The sequence below is a fragment of the Barbus barbus genome (assembly GCF_936440315.1).
Source record: "Barbus barbus genome assembly, chromosome: 10".
NCBI classification, from domain to species: Eukaryota; Metazoa; Chordata; class Actinopteri; order Cypriniformes; family Cyprinidae; genus Barbus; species Barbus barbus.
In genome coordinates, this window is record NC_136738.1 from 19,902,915 (window position 1) to 19,928,014 (window position 25,100).

Genomic DNA, 25,100 nt, shown 5'->3' on the forward strand with positions numbered 1-25,100 from the left:
CACGTTGGTTTTTGTGGTTTATGGGGACTCTCCATAGGCGTAATGGTTTTTATACTGAACAAACTGTGTGTGCTATTGCCCTACACCAACCCTACACCTAAACTTAGCCCTCACAGGAGACTTTGTGCATTTTTAGAGTTTCAAAAAAATACAATTTAGTATGTTTTTTAAACCTTTTGAATTACGGGGACATAGGCAGTGTCCTCATAAACCACCTTCATATTGTAATACCTCTGTCATACCCATGTCATTATACAAATTTGTGTCCTCATAAACCACATAAACATGCACACACACACAAACAGAGAGGGATCCTCCTCCGGTTGTAGTACTCCCCATGTTGCCACGTCCGCTCACCATACGCACCCTTGGGGGTGTTTATTCCAGGCCATATTGTGCGTCTTTCTTGCGCGATCTGGCAACACCGAGTACTATCACCGACTGTGCTGCTGCTGTATCAGTGTGAATGTGCAATAGTTCGGCTGCATACTATTAGCACGCATCTATACAACACATAGCGCCAATATTTTGCTTAGTTAAAGCATAGATGGCTTCCGGAGCCGAGAGAGCGGAGCCTGGAGACAGCGAACAGGATGAAGAAGATGTATATGAAGTGGAAAGGATTATTGACATGCGAGTGGAGGAGGTGAGAGAGTGTTTGTAGCAGAGCTGCGGATGCCATCTTGCTAGCGACGTAGCATTTCGCTATTACTGTCTTTAATAAATACTGCACACACGTGTATAATTCATAGGATAAGGCCAAAGAAATAGTCCCAAGGGTGATTTTACGGCATGTTCGCCTTAAAACACCAACTTCCCGCTGGACAGAGAAGGCTGTATTCACTCGTTGTAACTTTCTGACGGCTAAGTTAGCTCAGGTTGAGCCACGGGCAAAGGCGCGAGTCAAATTCAGTGTCAACGGCTTCAAATCGGCTTAAAATCTAGATAAATTTCCACTTTAAATCCCGTACTAAATCTATCCACGGCCAAAATGAGTGCCGAACACTACAGTGGCGTTTTATGCGGAGCTGAACGCTGTTGACAGCAGTGACAGTCATTCAATATATGCTTATATGCGCCTTGTTTACAGCATCCATATACGCGCTATTATATCTGGTATGGCATATTATTAGTGTTCTTTATAGAAACGAATAGAAAGCAGAGAAACTTATGGATGACTAAATCTTATGTGCATGATTCTGATCACAACGTGCAAGTTCACAAGTGTAAACTTAAAAAATAAATAAATCTCTGCCGAACATATAAGTTAATGCTTTACTTACTTTTTCTTATTTGTAAGTCGCTTTGGATAAAAGCGTCTGCTAAATTACTAAAAGTAACTAAAACTAAAGGTTAACACTCTGTAAATACTCTATACACACCCATTTATGAAAATACAGAAATTAAATAAAATTGACAAATGCATACAACAGCATTTCAATAGTAAACAAATAAGGGAAAAAAAATAATAATAAATATAGCTGCAAGCAGCGATTAACCGGGGTTCGTGCAATTGACGCCCTTTAAGGTTGGCCAACCTGGATGTATGGCTGACAGTTAAAAACATCCAAAATGGAGAGCAGGCTCACAGACACACAACTCTCATGCACACACAGTGAAACACTGCTTGTTAAGAGTCATCTGACATACGTTATCAACATATTTTGAGTTTTCGTTTAGGCTTCATAAGTTTTTGGGTATATGTGGCAAAGTCCCTTTTCTAAATGACCCATTATAGCTAACCAGAGGACAAAATTCAACATGTTTTTGATAATTATAGATCTAGAGACTCCAGAGAATATCATTGCTGTGGTTTGATCGAGATTGAGTGAAAAACCAGGGACTAGTTCGCAAAAGTAGGTTTTTAACAAATTTCTAAATAATTAATGAACGATTTGATTGACAGCAATGGTTTTGGAGGCAAAGTTGCTCATTGTGAGGAGATCTATCAAACGATGTGCATATTGTGTGCATATGTAAAACACCACGTGATTACAGAGCCAAACAAATCTCGTTAGCGCCAACTAGTGGCCGATTTCTTTCAAAATTCTTACAGACCTTTAGGGCTCTGAGTCGAACATGCCTACCGAGTCTCGTTCCGATTGACCTCCGTTAACCTTGTTTAATAGGTGCTTAAATTATTTGGCCAATGGCGGCCATGTTTTTTTAGATACACCATTGTCCTCATAGATGCTTGTGCCCCTTCAGACGAAGACGCTGCATACCAATTTTGAAGTCGATCAGAGCAACGATTGCCTAGTTATAGCCATTTACAAGTTTTTTCTGTCTTATAGCGCCCCTAAGTGGCAGAGCTTCGCAATTTTTTTTATTTGACCAAAGATTGAGCTCGTACATACTTGTACCGAGTTTGGTGAATATAGCTCATTCCGTTCCAGAGCTATACTTCCAACAACATTTGGCTAACGTTAGCATAGACGCTAATTGATGTACCGTTTCGGTCGAAAATCGAAATTTCAACTTTTTTTTGATAATTATTGATATTCAGTGTCCACAGAATATTTCTGCACTGGTTTGGTTCCGATCGGGCGAAAAACCTAGGACTAGTTCGCAAAAGTAGGTCTGGGATTTAGGTCAATTTTAGGGCAAGAAGGAAGCGTCGTAGCTCAAAAATTTCGGACTCCACTTTTGTTCGGGCTAACCCAAGGATTGCAACGATGTAAAGTTTTTGAGTCTACGACACACGGTTTACGACTGTGGGCCAAAAATGTCTGAAATTTTATGTTTTTGCGCTGTAGCGCCCCCGTTTGGCCGATTGGGCTGAGACTTTGATACGTTCTCCCCAAATTGAGCTCTACGATCTGACCAAGTTTCAAGTCTCTAGGCCTTACGGTTTGGGCTGCACGATTCGTTTTAGGGTAGAAAAAAAAAAAAATGGGCAATTATAATTACCAATATAGCTGCAAGCAGCGATTAACCGGGGTTCGTGAAATTGACACCCTTTAAGGTTGGCCAACCTGGATGTATGGCTGACAGTTAAAAACATCCAAAATGGAGAGCAGGCTCACAGACACACAACACTCATGCACACACATTGAAATTAAACGATTAAACTGGCCTATTAATGCTCTATAAGCATATTCACACACACACAGAAACACACATAAATGAAATGGTCAGACTATCACAGTAATAATCATTAAGCCTGCTAACACACACACAGTTGTTTGATATTTAAAATAAGTGATAGGTAACAAAGATTATTGCACATATTCACTTTTTAAGAGTTTAGATGTCATTTTTAGGTTCAACTGTAATCATAATCTGGCAAAATTATAAAAACTGATATGTCTGTATGAACAAAATGGTAAACTTTGACCCAATGAGATTTAAAATGTTATAACAGTGATTTTATAATGTTTCATCATGAATTCTTCAGTAACCATTGAACAGTGCTGTTTTACAGCTTAATAAGGCCATTAGTGGTCTTCCGCTGCCATCTAGTGGTTATAAAAGCCAATTTTTCATACAACACTGTGTTTTTAAGCTTTTTACCTATAATAGTTTTATTTATTGCCCAATCTCTATTAAATTATAAAAAAAAAATTGATAATCATTGACCCAGGGAGTCTAGAGAACAGTACTGCAATGATTTGATTCATTTTGAGTTAAAAACTGAAGGCTAGTTGACAAAAGCATGTTTTTTAAGTAATCTTAAATACTTAACAGTTTGATTGACAGCACTGATCCTAGAGGCAAAGTTGATCAGAATGAGAATTAAAATAAGTGATAGGTAACAAACCTTATTGCACCTATTCACTTTTTAAGAGTTTAGATGTCATTTTCAGGTTTCACTGTAATCATAATCTGGCAAAATTATAAAAACTGATATGTCTGTATGAACAAAATGGTAAACTTTGACTCAATGAGGTTTAAAATGTTATAACAGTGATTTTATAATGTTTTATCTTGAATCATTCAGTAACCATTGAACAGTGCTGTTTTACAGCTTAATAAGGCCATTAGTGGTCTTCCGCTGCCATCTAGTGGTTATAAAAGCCAATTTCTCATACAACACTGTGTTTTTAAGCTTTATAACTATTATAGTGTTATTTTTTTGCCCAATCTCTCTTAAATTATCAACATTTTTTGATAATTATTGATCCAGAGAGTCTAGAGAACAGTACTGAAATGATTTCATTGATTCAGAGTTAAAAACTGAAGGCTAGTTGACAAAAGCATGTTTTTTAAGTAATCTCAAATACTTAAATAACAGTTTAATTGACAGCACTGATCCTAGAGGCAAAGTTGATCAGAATGGGGAGATCTATCATATTATTTGAAGATATAGTGTATAAATGAATATATATGAACATTTTATTACCAACCTGTATGGCTGACAGTTAAAAACATCCAAAATGGAGAGCAGGCTCACAGACACACAACATTCATGCACACACACTGAAATTAAATTATTAAACTGGCCTATTAATACTCTATGAACATATTCACACACACACAATTTTGTTGCAGATATTTGAAATAAGTGATAGGTAAGAAAGATTATTGCACCTATTCGCCATTAGTGGTCTTACGCTGCGATCTAGTGGTTATAAAAGCCAATTTTTCATACAACACTGTTTTTAAGCTTTTTTAACTATAATAGTTTTATTTCTTGCCCAATCTCTCTTAAATTATAAACATTTTTTGACAATTATTGATCTAGAGACTCCAGAGAATATCACTGCTGTGGTTTGATCGAGATTGAACAAAAAAAGAGACTATTTAGCAAAAGTAGGTTTTTAACACATTCGTAAATAATTAATGAACGATTTGATTGACAGCATTAGTCCAAGAGACAAACTTGTTCAGAATGAGGAGATCTATCAGATGATATGAAGATGTAGTGTATAAGTGAATGTTATTAATATTTTATTGCAATTTGAGGTCATTTCCCTTAGAAATACTGTTTCAGAAGCCCTTTTTCACTGTTAAAGCACCACCTATGGTCCGATCTCCATGAAACTTTTCATGCTTGTTAACGGTCATGTGTCACATGTTTTCACCAACATTCGTAAAGTTTCAAGTTTTTGTTTACATTTTATAGGCTGTTGGGTTTTTGTGGCCACGTGTCCTTTTTTAAATGAGCCAATTATAGCTAACCAAAGGACAAAATTCAACATTTTTTCGATAACTATTGATCTAGAGAGTCCAGAGATTATTACTGCAGTTGTTTGTTTGAGATTGACCAAAAAACCAGAGACTAGTTCGCAAAAGTAGGTTTTAGACATATTTCTGAATAATTAATGAACGATTTGATTGACATCTTTGGTCCAAGAGGCAAAGTTGTTCAGAATGAGGAGATCTATCATATGATATGCATTATTTGTGGATATGTAAAACACCACGTGATCACTAGGCCAAAAATCTCGTTAGCGCCAACTTGTGGCCGATTTCTTTCAAAATTCTTACAGACCTTTGGGGCCTTGAGTCAAACATGGCCACTGAGTTTCGTTCCGATCGACCTCCGTTAACCTTGTCTAATAAGTGCTCAAATTTTAATGGCCGATGGCGGCCATGTTTTTTTAGATACGCGAATGTCCTCATAGATTTTTCAGCCACGTCGGACAAAGACACAGCATACCAAGTTTCAAGTCGATCGGACTAACGGTTACCCATTTACAGTTTTTTCGATCTTATAGCGCCACCAAGTGGCAGATCAGTGGTATTTCTTGTTGTTTGACCAAAGTTCCTATTGCTATATATATGTACCAAGTTTGGTGAAGATATCTCATTTCGTTCACGAGTTATAGGATTTTTCGTAAAATAGGTCCTCGACTTTTAAACGTTTTTGGGCCCCATTACAAAAGTGAGTGGATGTTTCAAAGATTTTTTTGATAATTATTAATAAGCCCTAGACAGAGAACATTTCGGCAGTAGATTGGTTGCGATTGGGTGAAAAACCTACGACTAGTTCACCAAAGTAGGTTTTAAACCTAATTGCGAATAGTTAAATAACGGTTTGATTGACAGAAATGCTCCTAGAGACAAAGTTGTTCAGAATGATGAGATCTATCATGTGATATGAATGACTTATGTATTTGTGAATATCTAAGATGTTTTTTTTACAGTTAATTTCATGTACAGTTGAAATATTGTGTTTTTGATAGCTTTTCTGACTGTTATAGCGCCACCTATGGTCCGATCTTGATGAAACTTTTCTTGCTTGTTCACAGTCATGTGACACATGTTTTCACCAACTTTCGTAAAGTTTCAAGTTTTCGTTTAGGTTTTATAGGCTGTTGGGTATGTGTGGCCACGCCTCCTTTTTGAAATGAGCCAATTATGGCTAACCAAAGGACAAAATTCAACATTTTTTCGATAATTATTGATCTAGAGAGTCCAGAGATTATTACTGCAGTGGTTTGATCGAAATTGAGTGAAAAACCAGAGACTAGTTCGCAAAAGTAGGTTTTAGACATATTTCTGAATACTTAATGAACGATTTGATTGACAGCTTTGGTCCAAGAGGAAATGTTGTTCATTATGAGGAGATCTATCAGATGATATGCATTATGTGTGGATATGTAAAACACCACGTGATTACAGAGCCAAAAATCTCGTTAGCGCCAACTTGTGGCCGATTTCTTTCTAAATTCTTACAGACCTTTAGGGCCATGAGTCGAACATGCCCACCGAGTTTTGTTCCGATCGACCTCCGTTAACCTTGTCTAATTGGTGCTTGAAATGTTTTGGCCAATGGCGGCCATGTTTTTTGAGATACGTGAATGTCCTCATATACACTTGTGCCCCTTTGGACCAAGATGCTGCATACCAATTTTGAAGCCGATCGGACCAACGGTTGCCTAGTTATAACCATTTATATGTTTTTTCTGTCTTATAGCGCCCCTAAGTGGCAGAGCTTCGCAATTTTTTTTATTTGACCAAAGATTGAGCTCGTACATACTTGTACCGAGTTTGGTGAATATAGCTCATTCCGTTCCAGAGCTATACTTCCAACAACATTTGGCTAACGTTAGCATAGACGCTAATTGGAGTACTGTATCGCCCGAAAATCAAAATTTCAACTTTTTTTTGATAATTATTGATATTCAGTGTCCACAGAATATTTCTGCACTGGTTTGGTTCCGATCGGGCGAAAAACCTAGGACTAGTTCGCAAAAGTAGGTCTGGGATATAGGTCAATTTTAGGGCAAGAAGGAAGCGTCGTAGCTCAAAAATTTCGGACTCCACTTTTGTTCGGGCTAACCCAAGGATTGCAACGATGTAAAGTTTTTGAGTCTACGACACACGGTTTACGACTGTGGGCCAAAAATGTCTGAAATTTTAGGTTTTTGCGCTGTAGCGCCCCCGTTTGGCCGATTTGGCCGATTCTTTGTATCTGAGTAGCGAGCAAGACTACTACCTTCTGACCAAGTTTCAGCTCTCTAGCCCTTACGGTTTGGGCTGCACGATTCGTTTTAAGGCAGAATAATAATAATAATAATAATAATAATAATAATAATAATAATAAATATAGCTGCAAGCAGCGATTAACCGGGGTTCGTGAAATTGACACCCTTTAAGGTTGGCCAACCTGGATGTATGGCTGACAGTTAAAAACATCCAGAATGGAGAGCAGGCTCACAGACACACAACACTCATGCACACACAGTGAAATTAAATGATTAAACTGGCCTATTAATACTCTATGAACATATTCACACACACACACACATTTAAATGAAATGGTCAAACGGTCACAGTAATAATTATTAAGCCTGCTTACACACACACTCACACATACAAACACACACACACAGAAACACTCATACACGGACATACACGCACACACATTTTGTTGCAGATATTTGAAATAAGTGATAGGTAACAAAGCCTATTGCACCTATTCGCTTTTTAAGAGTTTAGATGTCATTTTCAGGTTCCACTGTAATCATAATCTGGCAAAATTATAAAAACTGATATGTCTGTATGAACAAAATGGTAAACTTTGACTCAATGAGGTTTAAAATGTTATAACAGTGATTTTATAGCATCTCCATAAGCAACTTATGAACAGTACTGTTTAAGAGTTTAATAAGCCCATTAGTGGTCTTACGCTGCCATCTAGTGGTTATAAATGCCTATTTCTCATACAACACTGTGTTTTTGAGCTTTTTAACTGTAATAGTGTTATTTTTTGCCCAGTCTCTGTGAAATTATCAAATTTTTTTGATAATTATTGACCTAGAGAGTCTAAAGAACAGCACTGCAATGATTTGATTGATTTTGAGTTAAAAACTGAAAGCTAGTTGACAAAAGCATGTTTTTCAAAATAATATCAATCTCAAAATTATTAAACTAGCCTATTAATACTCTATAAGCATATTTACATACACACAAAAACACACATGCACACACACATAGAAATGGTCAAACCATCACAATAACAATCATAAAGCCTGCTTACACACACACACACACACAAACACACTTGTATACACACACACACACACACACACACACAAACACACTTGTATACACACACACACAGAAACACTCATACACGGACATACATGCACACACATTTTGTTGCAGATGCAGATATTTCAAATAAGTGATAGGTAACAAAGCCTATTGCACTTATTGGCTTTTTAAGAGTTTAGATGTCATTTTCAGGTTTCACTGTAATCATAATCTGGCAAAATTATAAAAGCTGATATGTCTGTATGAACAAAATGGTAAACTTTGACTCAATGAGGTTTAAAATGTTATAACAGTGATTTTATAATGTTTTAACTTGAATCCTTCAGTAGCCATTGAACAGTGCTGTTTTACAGCTTAATAAGGCCATTAGTGGTCTTCCGCTGCCATCTAGTGGTTATAAAAGCCAATTTCTCATACAACACTGTGTTTTTAAGCTTTATAACTATTATAGTGTTATTTTTGGCCCAGTCTCTCTTAAATTATAAACATTTTTTGATAATTATTGATCCAGAGACTCCAGAGAACATCACTGCTGTGGTTTGATCGAGATTGAGCAAAAAAACAGAGACAAGTTAGCAAAAGTAGGTTTCTAACACATTTGTAAATAATTAATGAACGATTTGATTGACAGCATTAGTCCAAGAGGCAAAGTTGTTCAGAATGAGGAGATCTATCAGATGATATGAAGATGTAGTGTATAAGTGAATGTTATTAATATTTTATTGCAATTTGAGGTCATTTCCCTTAGAAATACTGTGTTTCAGAAGCCCTTTTTCACTGTTAAAGCACCACCTATGGTCCGATCTCCATGAAACTTTTCATGCTTGTTAACGGTCATGTGTCACATGTTTTCACCAACATTCGTAAAGTTTCAAGTTTTCGTTTACATTTTATAGGCTGTCGGGTATGTGTGGCCACGTGCCCTTTTTGAAATGAGCCATTTATAGCTAACCAAAGGACAAAATTCAAACTTTTTTCGATAACTATTGATCTAGACAGTCCAGAGATTATTACTGCAGTTGTTTGATCGAGATTGACCAAAAAACCAGAGACTAGTTCGCAAAAGTAGGTTTTAGACATATTTCTGAATAATTAATGAACGATTTGATTGACAGCTTTGGTCCAAGAGGCAAAGTTGTTCAGAATGAGGAGATCTATCATATGATATGCATTATTTGTGGATATGTAAAACACCACGTGATCACTAGGCCAAAGATCTCGTTAGCGCCAACTTGTGGCCGATTTCTTTCAAAATTCTTACAGACCTTTGGAGTCATGAGTCAAACATGGCCACTGAGTTTGGTTCCGATCGACCTCCGTTAACCTTGTCTAATAAGTGCTCAAATTTTAATGGCCGATGGCGGCCATGTTTTTTGAGATACGCGAATGTCCTCATAGATATTTAAGCCACTTCGGACAAAGTCACAGCATACCAAATTTCAAGTCGATCAGAAAAACAGTTACCCAGTTACAGTTTTTTTGATCTTATAGCGCCACCAAGTGGCAGATCAGTGGTATTTTTTGTTGTTTGACCAAAGTTCCTACTGCTATATATATGTACCAAGTTTGGTGAAGATATCTCATTTCGTTCACGAGTTATAGGATTTTTCGTAAAATAGGCCCTCGACTTTTAAATGTTTTTGGGCCCCATTACAAAAGTGAGTGGATGTTTCAAAGATTTTTTTGATAATTATTAATAAGCCCTAGACAGAGAACATTTCGGCAGTAGATTGGTTGCGATTGGGTGAAAAACCTACGACTAGTTCACCAAAGTAGGTTTTAAACCTAATTGCGAATAGTTAAATAACGGTTTGATTGACAGAAATGATCCTAGAGACAAAGTTGTTCAGAATGATGAGATCTATCATGTGATATGAATGACTTATGTATTTGTGAATATCTAAGATGTTTTTTTTACAGTTAATTTCATGTACAGTTGAAATATTGTGTTTTTGATGGCTTTTCTGACTGTTATAGCGCCACCTATGGTCCGATCTTGATGAAACTTTTCTTGCTTGTTCACAGTCATGTGACACATGTTTTCACCAACTTTCGTAAAGTTTCAAGTTTTCGTTTAGGTTTTATAGGCTGTTGGGTATGTGTGGCCACGCCTCTTTTTTGAAATTAGCCAATTATGGCTAACCAAAGGACAAAATTCAACATTTTTTCGATAACTATTGATCTAGAGAGTCCAGAGATTATTACTGCAGTGGTTTGATCGAAATTGAGTGAAAAACCAGAGACTAGTTCGCAAAAGTAGGTTTTAGACATATTTCTGAATAATTAATGAACGATTTGATTGACAGCTTTGGTCCAAGAGGAAAAGTCGTTCATTATGAGGAGATCTATCAGATGATATGCATTATGTGTGGATATGTAAAACACCACGTGATTACAGAGCCAAAAATCTCGTTAGCGCCAACTTGTGGCCGATTTCTTTCAAAATTCTTACAGACCTTTAGGGCCATGAGTCGAACATGCCCACCGAGTTTTGTTCCGATCGATCTCCGTTAACCTTGTCTAATTGGTGCTTGAAATGTTTTGGCCAATGGCGGCCATGTTTTTTGAGATACGTGAATGTCCTCATATACACTTGTGCCCCTTTGGACCAAGATGCTGCATACCAATTTTGAAGCCGATCGGACCAACGGTTGCCTAGTTATAACCATTTATATGTTTTTTCTGTCTTATAGCGCCCCTAAGTGGCAGAGCTTCGCAATTTTTTTTATTTGACCAAAGATTGAGCTCGTACATACTTGTACCGAGTTTGGTGAATATAGCTCATTCCGTTCCAGAGCTATACTTCCAACAACATTTGGCTAACGTTAGCATAGACGCTAATTGGAGTACTGTATCGCCCGAAAATCAAAATTTCAACTTTTTTTTGATAATTATTGATATTCAGTGTCCACAGAATATTTCTGCACTGGTTTGGTTCCGATCGGGCGAAAAACCTAGGACTAGTTCGCAAAAGTAGGTCTGGGATATAGGTCAATTTTAGGGCAAGAAGGAAGCGTCGCAGCTCAAAAATTTCGGACTCCACTTTTGTTCGGACTAACCCAAGGATTGCAACGATGTAAAGTTTTTGAGTCTACGACACACGGTTTACGACTGTGGGCCAAAAATGTCTGAAATTTTAGGTTTTTGCGCTGTAGCGCCCCCGTTTGGCCGATTTGGCCGATTCTTTGTATCTGAGTAGCGAGCAAGACTACTACCTTCTGACCAAGTTTCAGCTCTCTAGCCCTTACGGTTTGGGCTGCACGATTCGTTTTAAGGCAGAATAATAATAATAATAATAATAAATATAGCTGCAAGCAGCGATTAACCGGGGTTCGTGAAATTGACACCCTTTAAGGTTGGCCAACCTGGATGTATGGCTGACAGTTAAAAACATCCAGAATGGAGAGCAGGCTCACAGACACACAACACTCATGCACACACAGTGAAATTAAATGATTAAACTGGCCTATTAATACTCTATGAACATATTCACACACACACACACACACACACATTTAAATGAAATGGTCAAACGGTCACAGTAATAATTATTAAGCCTGCTTACACACACACTCACACATACACAAACACACACAGAAACACTCATACACGGACATACATGCACACACATTTTGTTGCAGATATTTGAAATAAGTGATAGGTAACAAAGCCTATTGCATCTATTCGCTTTTTAAGAGTTTAGATGTCATTTTCAGGTTCCACTGTAATCATAATCTGGCAAAATTATAAAAACTGATATGTCTGTATGAACAAAATGGTAAACTTTGACTCAATGAGGTTTAAAATGTTATAACAGTGATTTTATAGCATCTCCATAAGCAACTTATAAACAGTACTGTTTAAGAGTTTAATAAGCCCATTAGTGGTCTTACGCTGCCATCTAGTGGTTATAAATGCCTATTTCTCATACAACACTGTGTTTTTGAGCTTTTTAACTGTAATAGTGTTATTTTTTGGCCAGTCTCTGTTAAATTATCACATTTTTTTGATAATTATTGACCTAGAGAGTCTAAAGAACAGCACTGCAATGATTTGATTGATTTTGAGTTAAAAACTGAAAGCTAGTTGACAAAAGCATGTTTTTCAAAATAATATCAATCTCAAAATTATTAAACTAGCCTATTAATACTCTATAAGCATATTTACATACACACAAAAACACACATGCACACACACATAGAAATGAAATGGTCAAACCATCACAATAACAATCATAAAGCCTGCTTACACACATACACACACACACACACACACACACACAAACACACTTGTATACACACACACACACAGAAAAACACTTGTATACACACACACACACACACACACACACACACACAAACACATACACAAACACACACAGAAACACTCATACACAGACATACATGCACACACATTTTGTTGCAGATGCAGATATTTCAAATAAGTGATAGGTAACAAAGCCTATTGCACTTATTCAGTTTTTAAGAGTTTAGATGTCATTTTTAGGTTTCACTGTAATCATAATCTGGCAAAATTATAAAAGCTGATATGTCTGTATGAACAAAATGGTAAACTTTGACTCAATGAGGTTTAAAATGTTATAACAGTGATTTTATAATGTTTTAACTTGAATCCTTCAGTAGCCATTGAACAGTGCTGTTTTACAGTTTAATAAGGCCATTAGTGGTCTTCCGCTGCCATCTAGTGGTTATAAATGCCAATTTCTCATACAACACTGTGTTTTTAAGCTTTATAACTATTATAGTGTTATTTTTGGCCCAGTCTCTCTTAAATTATAAACATTTTTTGATAATTATTGATCCAGAGACTCCAGAGAACATCACTGCTGTGGTTTGATCGAGATTGAGCAAAAAAACAGAGACAAGTTAGCAAAAGTAGGTTTCTAACACATTTGTAAATAATTAATGAACGATTTGATTGACAGCATTAGTCCAAGAGGCAAAGTTGTTCAGAATGAGGAGATCTATCAGATGATATGAAGATGTAGTGTATAAGTGAATGTTATTAATATTTTATTGCAATTTGAGGTCATTTCCCTTAGAAATACTGTGTTTCAGAAGCCCTTTTTCACTGTTAAAGCACCACCTATGGTCCGATCTCCATGAAACTTTTCATGCTTGTTAACGGTCATGTGTCACATGTTTTCACCAACATTCGTAAAGTTTCAAGTGTTTGTTTACATTTTATAGGCTGTTGGGTTTTTGTGGCCACGTGTCCTTTTTTAAATGAGCCAATTATAGCTAACCAAAGGACAAAATTCAACATTTGTTCGATAACTATTGATCTAGAGAGTCCAGAGATTATTACTGCAGTGGTTTGATCGAGATTGACCAAAAAACCAGAGACTAGTTTGCAAAAGTAGGTTTTAGACATATTTCTGAATAATTAATGAACGATTTGATTGACATCTTTGGTCCAAGAGGCAAAGTTGTTCGGAATGAGGAGATCTATCATATGATATGCATTATTTGTGGATATGTAAAACACCACGTGATCACTAGGCCAAAAATCTCGTTAGCGCCAACTTGTGGCCGATTTCTTTCAAAATTCTTACAGACCTTTGGGGTCATGAGTCGAACATGTCCACTGAGTTTCGTTCCGATCGACCTCCGTTAACCTTGTCTAATAAGTGCTCAAATTTTAATGGCCGATGGCGGCCATGTTTTTTGAGATACGCGAATGTCCTCATAGATATTTCAGCCACGTCGGACAAAGACACTGCGTACCAAGTTTCAAGTCGATCGGACCAACGGTTACCCAGTTACAGTTTTTTCGATCTTATAGCGCCACCAAGTGGCAGATCAGTGGTATTTTTTGTTTTTTGACCAACGTTCCTACTGTTATATATATGTACCAAGTTTGGTGAAGATATCCCATTTCGTTCACGAGTTATAGGATTTTTCGTAAAATAGGTCCTCGACTTTTAAATGTTTTTGGGCCCCATTACAAAAATGAATTGACGTTTCAAAGATTTTTTTGATAATTATTAATAAGCCCTAGACAGAGAACATTTCGGCAGTAGTTTGGTTGCGATTGGGTGAAAAACCTACGACTAGTTCACCAAAGTAGGTTTTAAACCTAATTGCAAATAATTAAATAACAGTTTGATTGACAGAAATGATCCTAGAGACAAAGTTGTTCAGAATGATGAGATCTATCATGTGATATGAATGACTTATGTATTTGTGAATATCTAAGATGTTTTTTTTACAGTTAATTTCATGTACAGTTGAAATATTGTGTTTTTGATGGCTTTTCTGACTGTTATAGCGCCACCTATGGTCCGATCTTGATGAAACTTTTCTTGCTTGTTCACAGTCATGTGACACATGTTTTCACCAACTTTCGTAAAGTTTCAAGTTTTCGTTTAGGTTTTATAGGCTGTTGGGTATGTGTGGCCACACCTCTTTTTTGAAATGAGCCAATTATGGCTAACCAAAGGACAAAATTCAACATTTTTTCGATAACTATTGATCTAGAGAGTCCAGAGATTATTACTGCAGTGGTTTGATCGAAATTGAGTGAAAAACCAGAGACTAGTTCGCAAAAGTAGGTTTTAGACATATTTCTGAATAATTAATGAACGATTTGATTGACAGCTTTGGTCCAAGAGGAAAAGTTGTTCATTATGAGGAGATCTATCAGATGATATGCATTATGTGTGGATATGTAAAACACCACGTGATTACAGAGGCAAAAATCTCGTTAGCGCCAACTTGTGGCCGATTTCTTTCAAAATTCTTACAGACCTTTAGGGCCATGAGTCGAACATGCCCACCGAGTTTTGTTCCGATCGACCTCCGTTAACCTTGTCTAATTGGTGCTTGAAATGTTTTGGCCAATGGCGGCCATGTTTTTTCAGATACGTGAATGTCCTCATATACACTTGTGCCCCTTTGGACCAAGATGCTGCGTACCAATTTTGAAGCCGATCGGACCAACGGTTGCCTAGTTATAACCATTTATATGTTTTTTCTGTCTTATAGCGCCCCTAAGTGGCAGAGCTTCGCAATTTTTTTTATTTGACCAAAGATTGAGCTCGTACATACGTGTACCGAGTTTGGTGAATATAGCTCATTCCGTTCCAGAGCTATACTTCCAACAACATTTGGCTAACGTTAGCATAGACGCTAATTGGAGTACTGTATCGCCCGAAAATCAAAATTTCAACTTTTTTTGGATAATTATTGATATTCAGTGTCCACAGAATATTTCTGCACTGGTTTGGTTCCGATCGGGCGAAAAACCTAGGACTAGTTCGCAAAAGTAGGTCTGGGATATAGGTCAATTTTAGGGCAAGAAGGAAGCGTCGCAGCTCAAAAATTTCGGACTCCACTTTTGTTCGGGCTAACCCAAGGATTGCAACGATGTAAAGTTTTTGAGTCTACGACACACGGTTTACAACTGTGGGCCAAAAATGTCTGAAATTTTAGGTTTTTGCGCTGTAGCGCCCCCGTTTGGCCGATTTGGCCGATTCTTTGTATCTGAGTAGCGAGCAAGACTACTACCTTCTGACCAAGTTTCAGCTCTCTAGCCCTTACGGTTTGGGCTGCACGATTCGTTTTAAGGCAGAATAATAATAATAATAATAATAATAATAATAATAATAATAATAAAAATCTTAACAAATACAATAGGGTTTCTGCACTACGTGCACGAACCCCTAATAATAATAATAATAATAATAAAAATCCTAACAATTACAATAGGGTTTCTGCACTACGTGCACGAACCCCTAAAAATGCGTGATAGATGAATCGCGTTTGTCTTGTTAGCCCCTCATGCATGGTCCTACTGATGGGAATGCTTAACAGTGATTCAGCATTTTGCTTTATAAATCATTTATCTTCATTAGAATGGAACATTTATTTTCATTAGTTTAGATTATTTTAAGATATAGTTATAGCATTTAAATAGTGTTGCTGTACTGTAGGGAGCTGTTTTAGTCATGGATTTGCTCTGTGGAAGTGTGTATTGGACATGTGAGATGGGGTTGGGATCTGTTTGGAGTCTGTTTCCCTGTTCCTGTCTAGGTGCTTTATGCAAAGGCCTCTTGTGCTCTCATAATGAGAGAGAGAGGAATATCACATTACAGACCACTTTCGTCACCTTCAGGTCTGGAGATCCTGGGTTGCCCGAACAGATGTGAAATGTTGACTGAATGATTTCTGGAAGACTGTTTTATTACGGTTGTTCCAGCTATGTTAATTTCAAGAATGGCTGATCACTTCATGCCAGACAGCTTCAGTTTATTTTGGTGAAGCTACATTTAGCAGTGCCTAATCTAGAAATGTCATAAGGGTGTCATTAATGCTCAAAGAACAGGTGACAATGGGAGGTTTGTTTTTAAATAACTTAGAGGAAAAGGAAGACAGATAATGAAGTGGAGTGAGCAGAAAACAGTTTTAACTGACAAGTGATAGTTGTAGCTAAAACTCTGTTGGTGGAGATTGATAAAGTGTGTTGAGAAGGTCAGTGTTTAGAGGACAGATAACACGCAAGGCATGTAAAATCCAATTTTGTAGTGCTCAGTGTCCTTTGAACTAGAGTCAGATCTACAGCAGTCACTGATTTGCAGTATCTGTAATGTGTGAGGTGACTGGGTGTATTTGAATGAGAGAGGATCTTCCTCAGTGGGTCTTATAATAGTGTCTAGACGTGGGTGAAATTGCTTTTTAAAATCATTTAGATACATGGAGCCTAATGTCATATTTTAAGCGTATGTGTGCAACAATTACATTTTTTTCACTATTGTCACATTTCACTGCTGCCTCTTATATCTCCTTTTTTACCACAGCATTTTGTTTTTAAAATGTTACAGTGTCAGAAATAAGCTTTTTATTATTATTTATTTTGTTTTTTTTTTCTTGTGAGGGCATTTTTCCTTACTATATAAAAAAAAGGGCATCCATTTATTATCACATACTTCAGAACTTGCATGAAATTCTTAGGAACAGTTTCTTAGAAACAATTATGACTTGTATATTAAATTAAATTAAATTAAATCAATACTATATTCAAAACTACCTGTGATCAGTGCACAAGATGTCATAACACAATAATGGCTAATTTTTTTAAATGATTGGTTGATCGGTTTATATTATACAGCAGCAAACACATGTTAAATATACAATACTGTTCAAATGTATGGGGTCAGTAAGCTCAAAAAGAATGCATCACGGTTTTCACAAATACTGTTTTCAACATTATAAGAAACTTTATTTTTTACATCAAATCAGCACATTATAATGTTATATTTGATATTTGACAATATCTCTGTTCTACTGTATTTTTGAACTTTTGATCAAATAAATGCAGCTTTGGTGAGCATAAGAGAAAAAAAAATCTTCCAGACGCCTTCAATCAACTCGGAGAAAGCCGATACCAATTTCTGTGACTGCTGAAAGTCACTTTTATGTTGTCATTGGCATTAACCCCATAATTAGATAGCCACAGAAAGATATTTAATATTTGATTACATAGAAAAATTTGTCATTTGTTTGCCCTCACATTTTTAATATCTGCTACATTTTAGTCATTTCAATTGGTATTTTTGTATTGAGACCTTGTTCATTTGTGACCCTGCAAGAAGGCTGTAATAATATAGAACTTTTTGATTGAGAAATATTTCTATCTGTCTCTGTGTGTCAGTCTCAGCATCCAACACGACTTTATCCAAGTGGTGTCCATTCATACTGACTGCTACGCGAGACAGTCAGTGATGGCTGTGAGCCAGTAACAACCACTCTCAGATCAACTGGCAGTCTGTGCTTACTAGACTACTGCGCTTTGGCACACACACAGACAATCATGTCTTCAACTCACTTGTTTACATAAATATAGTGATTAACCGCTTCTCACTGAGGCAGTTGTACAGGAAACTAGAACTCTAATCTAAGCCAAGGCTCTCGAAATAGGTGCAAACCTACTAGCAGTATCTCACACTTAAAACAAAGACAGATTTGGGTTAACATACAACAGCCATAAAAGTATGCTGAGTTGCTCGCCAAAGTCGTTTTGAGATGTAAAAGAGGAAAGAGATCCCATCCACTCTGTCGAATGGGATTAAAACATATTATTTGGCTTTGATCAGCTATTATTAATCCTCCAGATAGAGTCACAGCAAATAAGAGGAGTAGGGAATCAGCTGTGTTTGTTACTTAGCAACGCAGCAGATAATGAGCTTCCCTATGAAACTAACCTGTGGTGCTTGGGATGTTGCTCCTAAGCATTAATTACTGCCTTAATGCCTCCTATAAACATCAGCCTTCTCATCGTTTTCACATGTAGTGCATGACACTAGTGATAATGTGAGGTAGACGTCTGACACTACAGCCTTAGTAGTATTTTTATATCATAAAAACAAAAAGTTCAATTACAAGATAAAATGTATTGCATGCTGTATCTTCTCCTCAATCTGTATTTTTGAAGTACTAGTCAGTGTGACTTTTGTATTATTTATATATTATTACAGTACTTATATTTTTAAATTAGCTTTTATTTGTATATCTTCCATTTTAATTAGTTTTAGTAGTTTTATGTTTGTCATCATCATTATTGTTGTTGTTATTTTATATTTGTATATATTTTTATATTTATTTAAAAAAAAAATTGTGCTTCAGATTTAATGTATTTTAAAAATCTTTTTTTTTAAACCAGTCTCCTTGACGTAACCGATCAAGCAGCTTATAAACATGGAAAAATAAGTATCAGAAGTTATTAAAAGTGCAGAGTACAAATACAAACTGCTGTGCATTTATTTGTGCATTAAACTGTAGCTGCCAAATTATGGCTTACAAAGCCTTATATAATGCATTTGTTCATTTTGTTGCATGTGCTCTAACTCTAGTGAGACTGAGGTAAAACTGACTGGATCAGAAGCCTTTTCTCACCACTCCGCAGCTTACCTTACACTTTTGTAGGATTTTTCAAACCTAAACTAACAGGTGCTAAAATAGGAGGTTTCATGACCCTTTAATGAGTGATTAAACCTGTATTTTTTTTTTTTTTTATGTCTGTATAGTTTTTTTTTGTTTTATTTAATTTGAGTTATTTTAGTACTTCAACAAACTAAATGGAAATTAAATAAGATATATATTGAATTTATAAATGTGTATATATGTATATGTTTGTGGTTGTACATACACATAAATGTAATTGTTTTTTGGTGTTTGGCTTAGTGTTATGTTAGAATCATTATTATACTCTTATACCTTTTGTTATTTTAATATTTTGAATCGTTTTTAGCTTTATTTTGTTTTCATTTAAATGTTAAGTTTTGAAATTTTGTTGTATGCATTTGTCATTTTTATTTAATTTCTTTTTTTTTTTTTTAAATGTGTATATATAATATTTATAAAGTTTTAGCTTTTAGTTTTGGATCTGTTTTGGTTGTTTTAATACTATAATTGATTGCTTCTGTTGTCCTCATTTGTAAGTCGCTTTGGATAAAAGCGTCTGCTAAATGACTAAATGACATCCCAATAGCAATCATTAAGTTGAGTGGTCTAAATGTATTTATATATTCTGTGGAAGGTGAGGACCAAGAAATGTTCGTCCAATCAAAATGCTCGGAACAACGAGCAGACTTTCCTACCTGTCAACATGTATTTGCATACCTCTGCGCACCCGGTTCGCGCAGACAGGATACGTCATCAGCATGTTCATGTACGCTATGCAGACAGAGTGAGAATAGAATTCAAACATCAACAACCTGACCTGCCGTCCTGGTATTGTTTTACTGTTACTAACTACTATAAAGTTTTCTCACTGGTGAATGACACATGATGTATTGTAGTAATGAAGTCTCTCGCCGTCTGGTCTGTTCGCGTTCATGCGTTCAGGAGGCGTGGCTTCGGGTGGTGATTTGCAGGGAGGGTGGGACGTACGCTTTCCGTGCTATCAGGCTAAAGTTATCATTTTCCAAGATGTCCTACTGCACCTTTAATGTACATTACTGTCAATACTGTCTGGAGATTGTAGATATCTCTCTGGCAGGCCATGATCTTTGACCTCTGACATTTTTACAGGAAGTGGTGCTGTACCGGGTGCGATGGAAGAACTATTCATCAGACGATGACACCTGGGAGCCTGAGGCACACTTGGACGACTGCAGGGAGGTGCTGCTTGCCTACAAGAAGGCCCTGGCTGAGATGAAGCCAAAGAAGGAAACTGGCATGGTGAGACTGTTTAGATGTGTGTTCCTATGATTGCAGTTTTTCTAAGAGCTTGTACAGACAATGCAATATCTGGTTTTCTTGATGCAGTCTTTGTGAATATTGATTGTGCTCCATTGTACCTAGAAGCTGCCCATGAAGAGTGATCTGTTCGATGCTGATTCTGAGAGTGAGAGTGATAAAGAAAAACACAAAGAATCACCTATAAAGAAGAAGAAGAAAAAGAAGAAGGTGGAGGAATCAGATGATGAGATGCCTGTGAAGGAAAAGAAGAAGAAGAAAAAGGAGAAATGGCGGGAAGATAAGCCTCTGCCTGCACCTGAGTCTGATGAGGAGGAGATGGAGAGCAGGGATCCTTCCCCTGCACCTCCTAAAAAAGACATAAAGAAGAGGCTCATTGAATCTGATGAGGACGATGCCCCAGTTACTCCCAAGAAACAAAAGAAGCTTGACAAATATAAAGATGGAGGAAAGCAGAAGAAAGAGAGTGGAGAGGACCACAAGAAAAAGAAAGTAAAGTCAAAAAAAGAGCTTGATACTTCGGATGAAGAGGATGAGAAGAGCGATGTGCCCTCTGAGTCCCACACGGATGATACGACGAACACAGAAACAAATGATTCCTTCAAAACCACTACAGCAAAAACCACAGACAAATCTGCGAGAAGTGAGAGTGGTGGTGATCTCAAGCAGGCCAAGCAGAAAAAGGCCAAGTCTGACCTGAAGCTGCAAGGTTTCAAAGACCTGATTCAAGAGAAGAAGCCTAAAAAAGTAGAGGTTTCAACAGCCACACCTAAAGAAAGTGGTGCAAGTAAGCACAAGAGCCTTACTAGTAGCAAGAGCACTAGCAAGTCTTCTCGCAGCGAGGAGGAGCCTGACTCCAGTGACACGGGGGCAGCTACGTCCGCACCCAAGTCAAAGGTCAAAAGCAAAGGGCAGGAAGCAGCCCCACCTTCTCAGAAGCTCTCATCTGCATCTTCCTCCTCGTCCTCCACAGCATCAACAGCCCCCATCAAGCCCAAAGAGGAGGAGTCGAAGGAAGAAGCTGGAGAGAAGGGAGGCGCCTCTAACTTGTTTGAGAAGTTCCTGTTGAACTGTGAAGCAAAAGATCGTGTACCAAGGAGACAAGCAGACCAGAACAAGAATGCAACTCCAAAAGTACAGTTCTAACACTCTGATGTAACCCATTCTCTTCCTTTATTTTTTTTGGCACTTTTGTTATATGGTACTACACCTGTTAAAACGCTAGTACCTGATTATTATGCTAATTCAAAGAAAAAACTGAAAGAGGTCTCTTATACTCACCAAGTGTTATTTGACCAAAATAAAGCAAAAAATTTAGTTTAAAAAAAATAATATATATATATATATATATATATATATATATATATATATATATTGTGAATCATTATTACAGTTTTTCAAATAAGTTTTCTCACTCGTTTTCTATTTGAATACATTTTATTTAATTTAGTCCTGTAGTTGAATTTTCAACAGTTATCCAGTCTTCAGTGTCAAGTGATCCTTCAGAAATCATTCTAATATGATTTGATGTTCATTTCTTATCAATATTGAACACAGTTGTGCTCCTTAATGTTTTTTGTGGAAATAGCTTTTTTCATGAATCTTTGTATTTACTGTCACTTTTAATCAATTTAACGTGTCCTCATTAAATCATAGTATTAATTTCTTTACATATCTTACTGGAACAAATTCAATGATAGTTTAAGTATTAACATTTTTTGTTACAGACATTAATGATTTTTTCCCTTCAAAATATTTAAGTTTTATGTTTGTGATTTGACTTTTTTTCCACTTGTTTTACAGGGTGCAGGGAAAAATGACAAGAAATCAAAATTTTCAAAGCAGTCTCCTGCACGGAAATCTGATACAGACAAGACAGAGAAGCCAAAAGATGGTAAAATAAACTTGTAGCTCAATTAAATTTTTTAATGGTCTTGTGTTTTTTGTTTGATTAATCACTACATTCTTCTTCTACCAGTGCCTCGACCTGGTCAGAGTCCCGTCTCTATGGAGATTGATGAGAAACAGGAGAAGGGAGCATCTGAGATGGAGAAAAGTGATAAATCAGACGAGCCGGCCCCCAAGTCTAAGGAGGAATTACAACGAGAGCAGAGAGAGGAAGAGCAAAGGAAGAGGAAAGAAAAGTTGGAAGAAGAGGAGAGAAAGAGGAAAGAAAGGATTGAAGAAGAGGAGAGAAAGAAGAAAGAGAGAATAGAGGAAGCCCAACGGGAGAGAAAAGCGCGAATGGAGGAGGCACAGAGGCTTGCAGAGGAGGCCCGGCAAGAGCGGCTGGAAAGAAAGTCCATGACTGAGTCAATAGCATCTCCTGACTCAACAGAAGACTCCAGATGGAAGGACAAGAAGAGGAGAAGGAGGGATGACAGTGAATCACGGATCTTTACCGCCTGCGATGACAATCAGGACTCTCAGGAGACCATGGAGCGCTCAGACAAAACTCCTGGTTTGTATTGGCAAAAAGAGATTCAACTTTTGAAACATGTCTTGAGACCCCTGCAATTCTCTTCATTTGCACTTGGGATGCACGGTTAATTGAAATAAAACTAAAATCGATTTTAGTGAGATTATCAAACTGCCAAGGTTGCATTTTAATTAAATATGTGCAGTGTGTTTTAGAGTGAAGGGTGGCATTGTGTTCTTTTGCACGTGAGCAGCTCATGATCTGCTGTTTTCAGTGTCTCAGAGCAGCTCAGTTCACAGTAGAGGTCTTCACGGAAGACCCGGGATCCGGGTTCGGGTCTATATTTTAAATGGTCAGCCGGGTCGGGTCCCAATCTATTACTTCGGGTCTGTTTAACATTGTATGTAATACCTGAGTCGATCTGAGAATACCGCACCCGCCAGTGATCAGTGTCAGTCAGCATGCATAACTTAAAGTTTGTAAAATTAGGATGAGAAAAGTGTGAGTGGGAAATAAGGTGAAAAAAAAAAAAAACACGTGTTACCTCAGCCGCCAGAAGCAGAGCGCGGGCAGAGTTAATGTAGTACTGCAAGCGGACAGTGATCATGGATTCCTTCATGAGTGATGTGAAAAAAGAGATGCACCTGTTATCGAACACGCACGCAGTAGTGTTCTGTGCGCACTTCTTGTTCTGTGCGTTTTTTTTTTTTTTTTGCAAAAATAATTGCTCCGAGCCTTTATTACAACCAACAAAAAGTTATTGTAGGTTAAACGCAACAGTTGAAGTTGACTCCAGATAAAAAAAAAAAAAAACTGCAAAGTTGCATTCGTCATCCGTCACCGACCGTAACAGCAAGTAGACTTTTACAGCTGGAATGAGTGGATTAAGAAGGCTCTCTCCGTCGACAAGAGAGAGAAACAACCTAAAAATGGATGGAAATTTATTGGCAAGGAGGATTGTAGCCATCACAGTCAGGGAGAAGGCTAACGGTTAAGGGATTTTTATTTATTTTTTTCGCAAATAGTTTATTGACTTAATAGCAGTTTGCTGTGCGATCGGGTGTTGTGTCTGTCTTCCCAGCCGGGTTCGGGTCCAACTTTCGAGTAATGGTCGGGTCCGGGTAGTACGTTAAAGGCATTTCTCTGCAGCACATTTACAGGTCTCTTCGGGTTCGGGTATGAATTTTTGGACCCGTAAAGACCTCTAGTTCACAGTAAATGCTTCACATGAACCCATCTCTGCATCTGCTCTGAGTTCAGGTTGATGACAATGCTCATTTCAAACCACGACAAGCTCCAACCATCTTTACATACTTTTGATGAAAAGTACTCACTTATCAACAGGCAGTGTCAAAAAAAAAAAGCTTAAAATTAAAGCTTGATGGTATAACATGTAAAACAAAACTAAGACCATCCATGATGATGATATGTTTAAAGTTGTATGTAAAATTATATTTTAAATAATGTATGTAATATTTTTCTTAAATACTCTTAATTAACAGTGAAATCTTACAATCGTATTTTTTCTTATTTCTTGTTTCTTTTTAAATGTATTTATTAAAAATAATCATAATAGAAATAATAGTATTTAATAATGTAATCTCCATTTTTGGCCAATTTGTAAGCCTACTAACAAGCACAGCAAACTAGGTTTTTAAATCGCAATAACTATATCAGAAAAATTGCAATTTGATTGGGGGGGGGAGCGGGGTGATTTGCCCCAAATCAGTAGCTGTTTTCGAACGGAAAACTTCTATTTCTATTTGATCAATTGGCGTTTTTCTATTATATATGTATTATAGGCTATGCATATGGTAGCTGATATAGTGGGGAACCAAAGCTGTTTTTGAGTCCCTGGATGCTAATTACAGTGTTTCTTTATGACAGACAGGGGACCGCCATCTCTTAATCTTGGGGTGGAGCTCAAGCTGGACTGGATGACACTGGAGGACTTTCAGAAACACTTGAATGGAGAGAATGAGAATCTCTCTCCGCTGGCCTTAACTCCCGGTGAGTGA

At 37.1% G+C, this 25,100-nt stretch overlaps 1 protein-coding gene across 2 annotated transcripts in view; it reads left to right on the plus strand.

Annotated features, from left to right (window-relative positions):
• Positions 1–299: 299 nt before the first annotated feature.
• LOC306875723 (uncharacterized protein) overlaps positions 300–25,100 on the plus strand; it is a 31,220-nt gene continuing 6,419 nt past the window's right edge. Inside the window, exons 1-6 of one of the 2 annotated variants that reach the window (XM_079426431.1) lie at positions 300–646; positions 20,496–20,645; positions 20,769–21,797; positions 22,467–22,557; positions 22,642–23,124; positions 24,970–25,092. In XM_079426431.1, coding sequence (XP_079282557.1) covers positions 548–646; positions 20,496–20,645; positions 20,769–21,797; positions 22,467–22,557; positions 22,642–23,124; positions 24,970–25,092 — 1,975 coding nt within the window. In that variant the 5' untranslated portion in view covers positions 300–547. The remainder of the gene's footprint in view (positions 647–20,495; positions 20,646–20,768; positions 21,798–22,466; positions 22,558–22,641; positions 23,125–24,969; positions 25,093–25,100) is intronic. The other variant, XM_079426432.1, reaches the window with a different exon arrangement.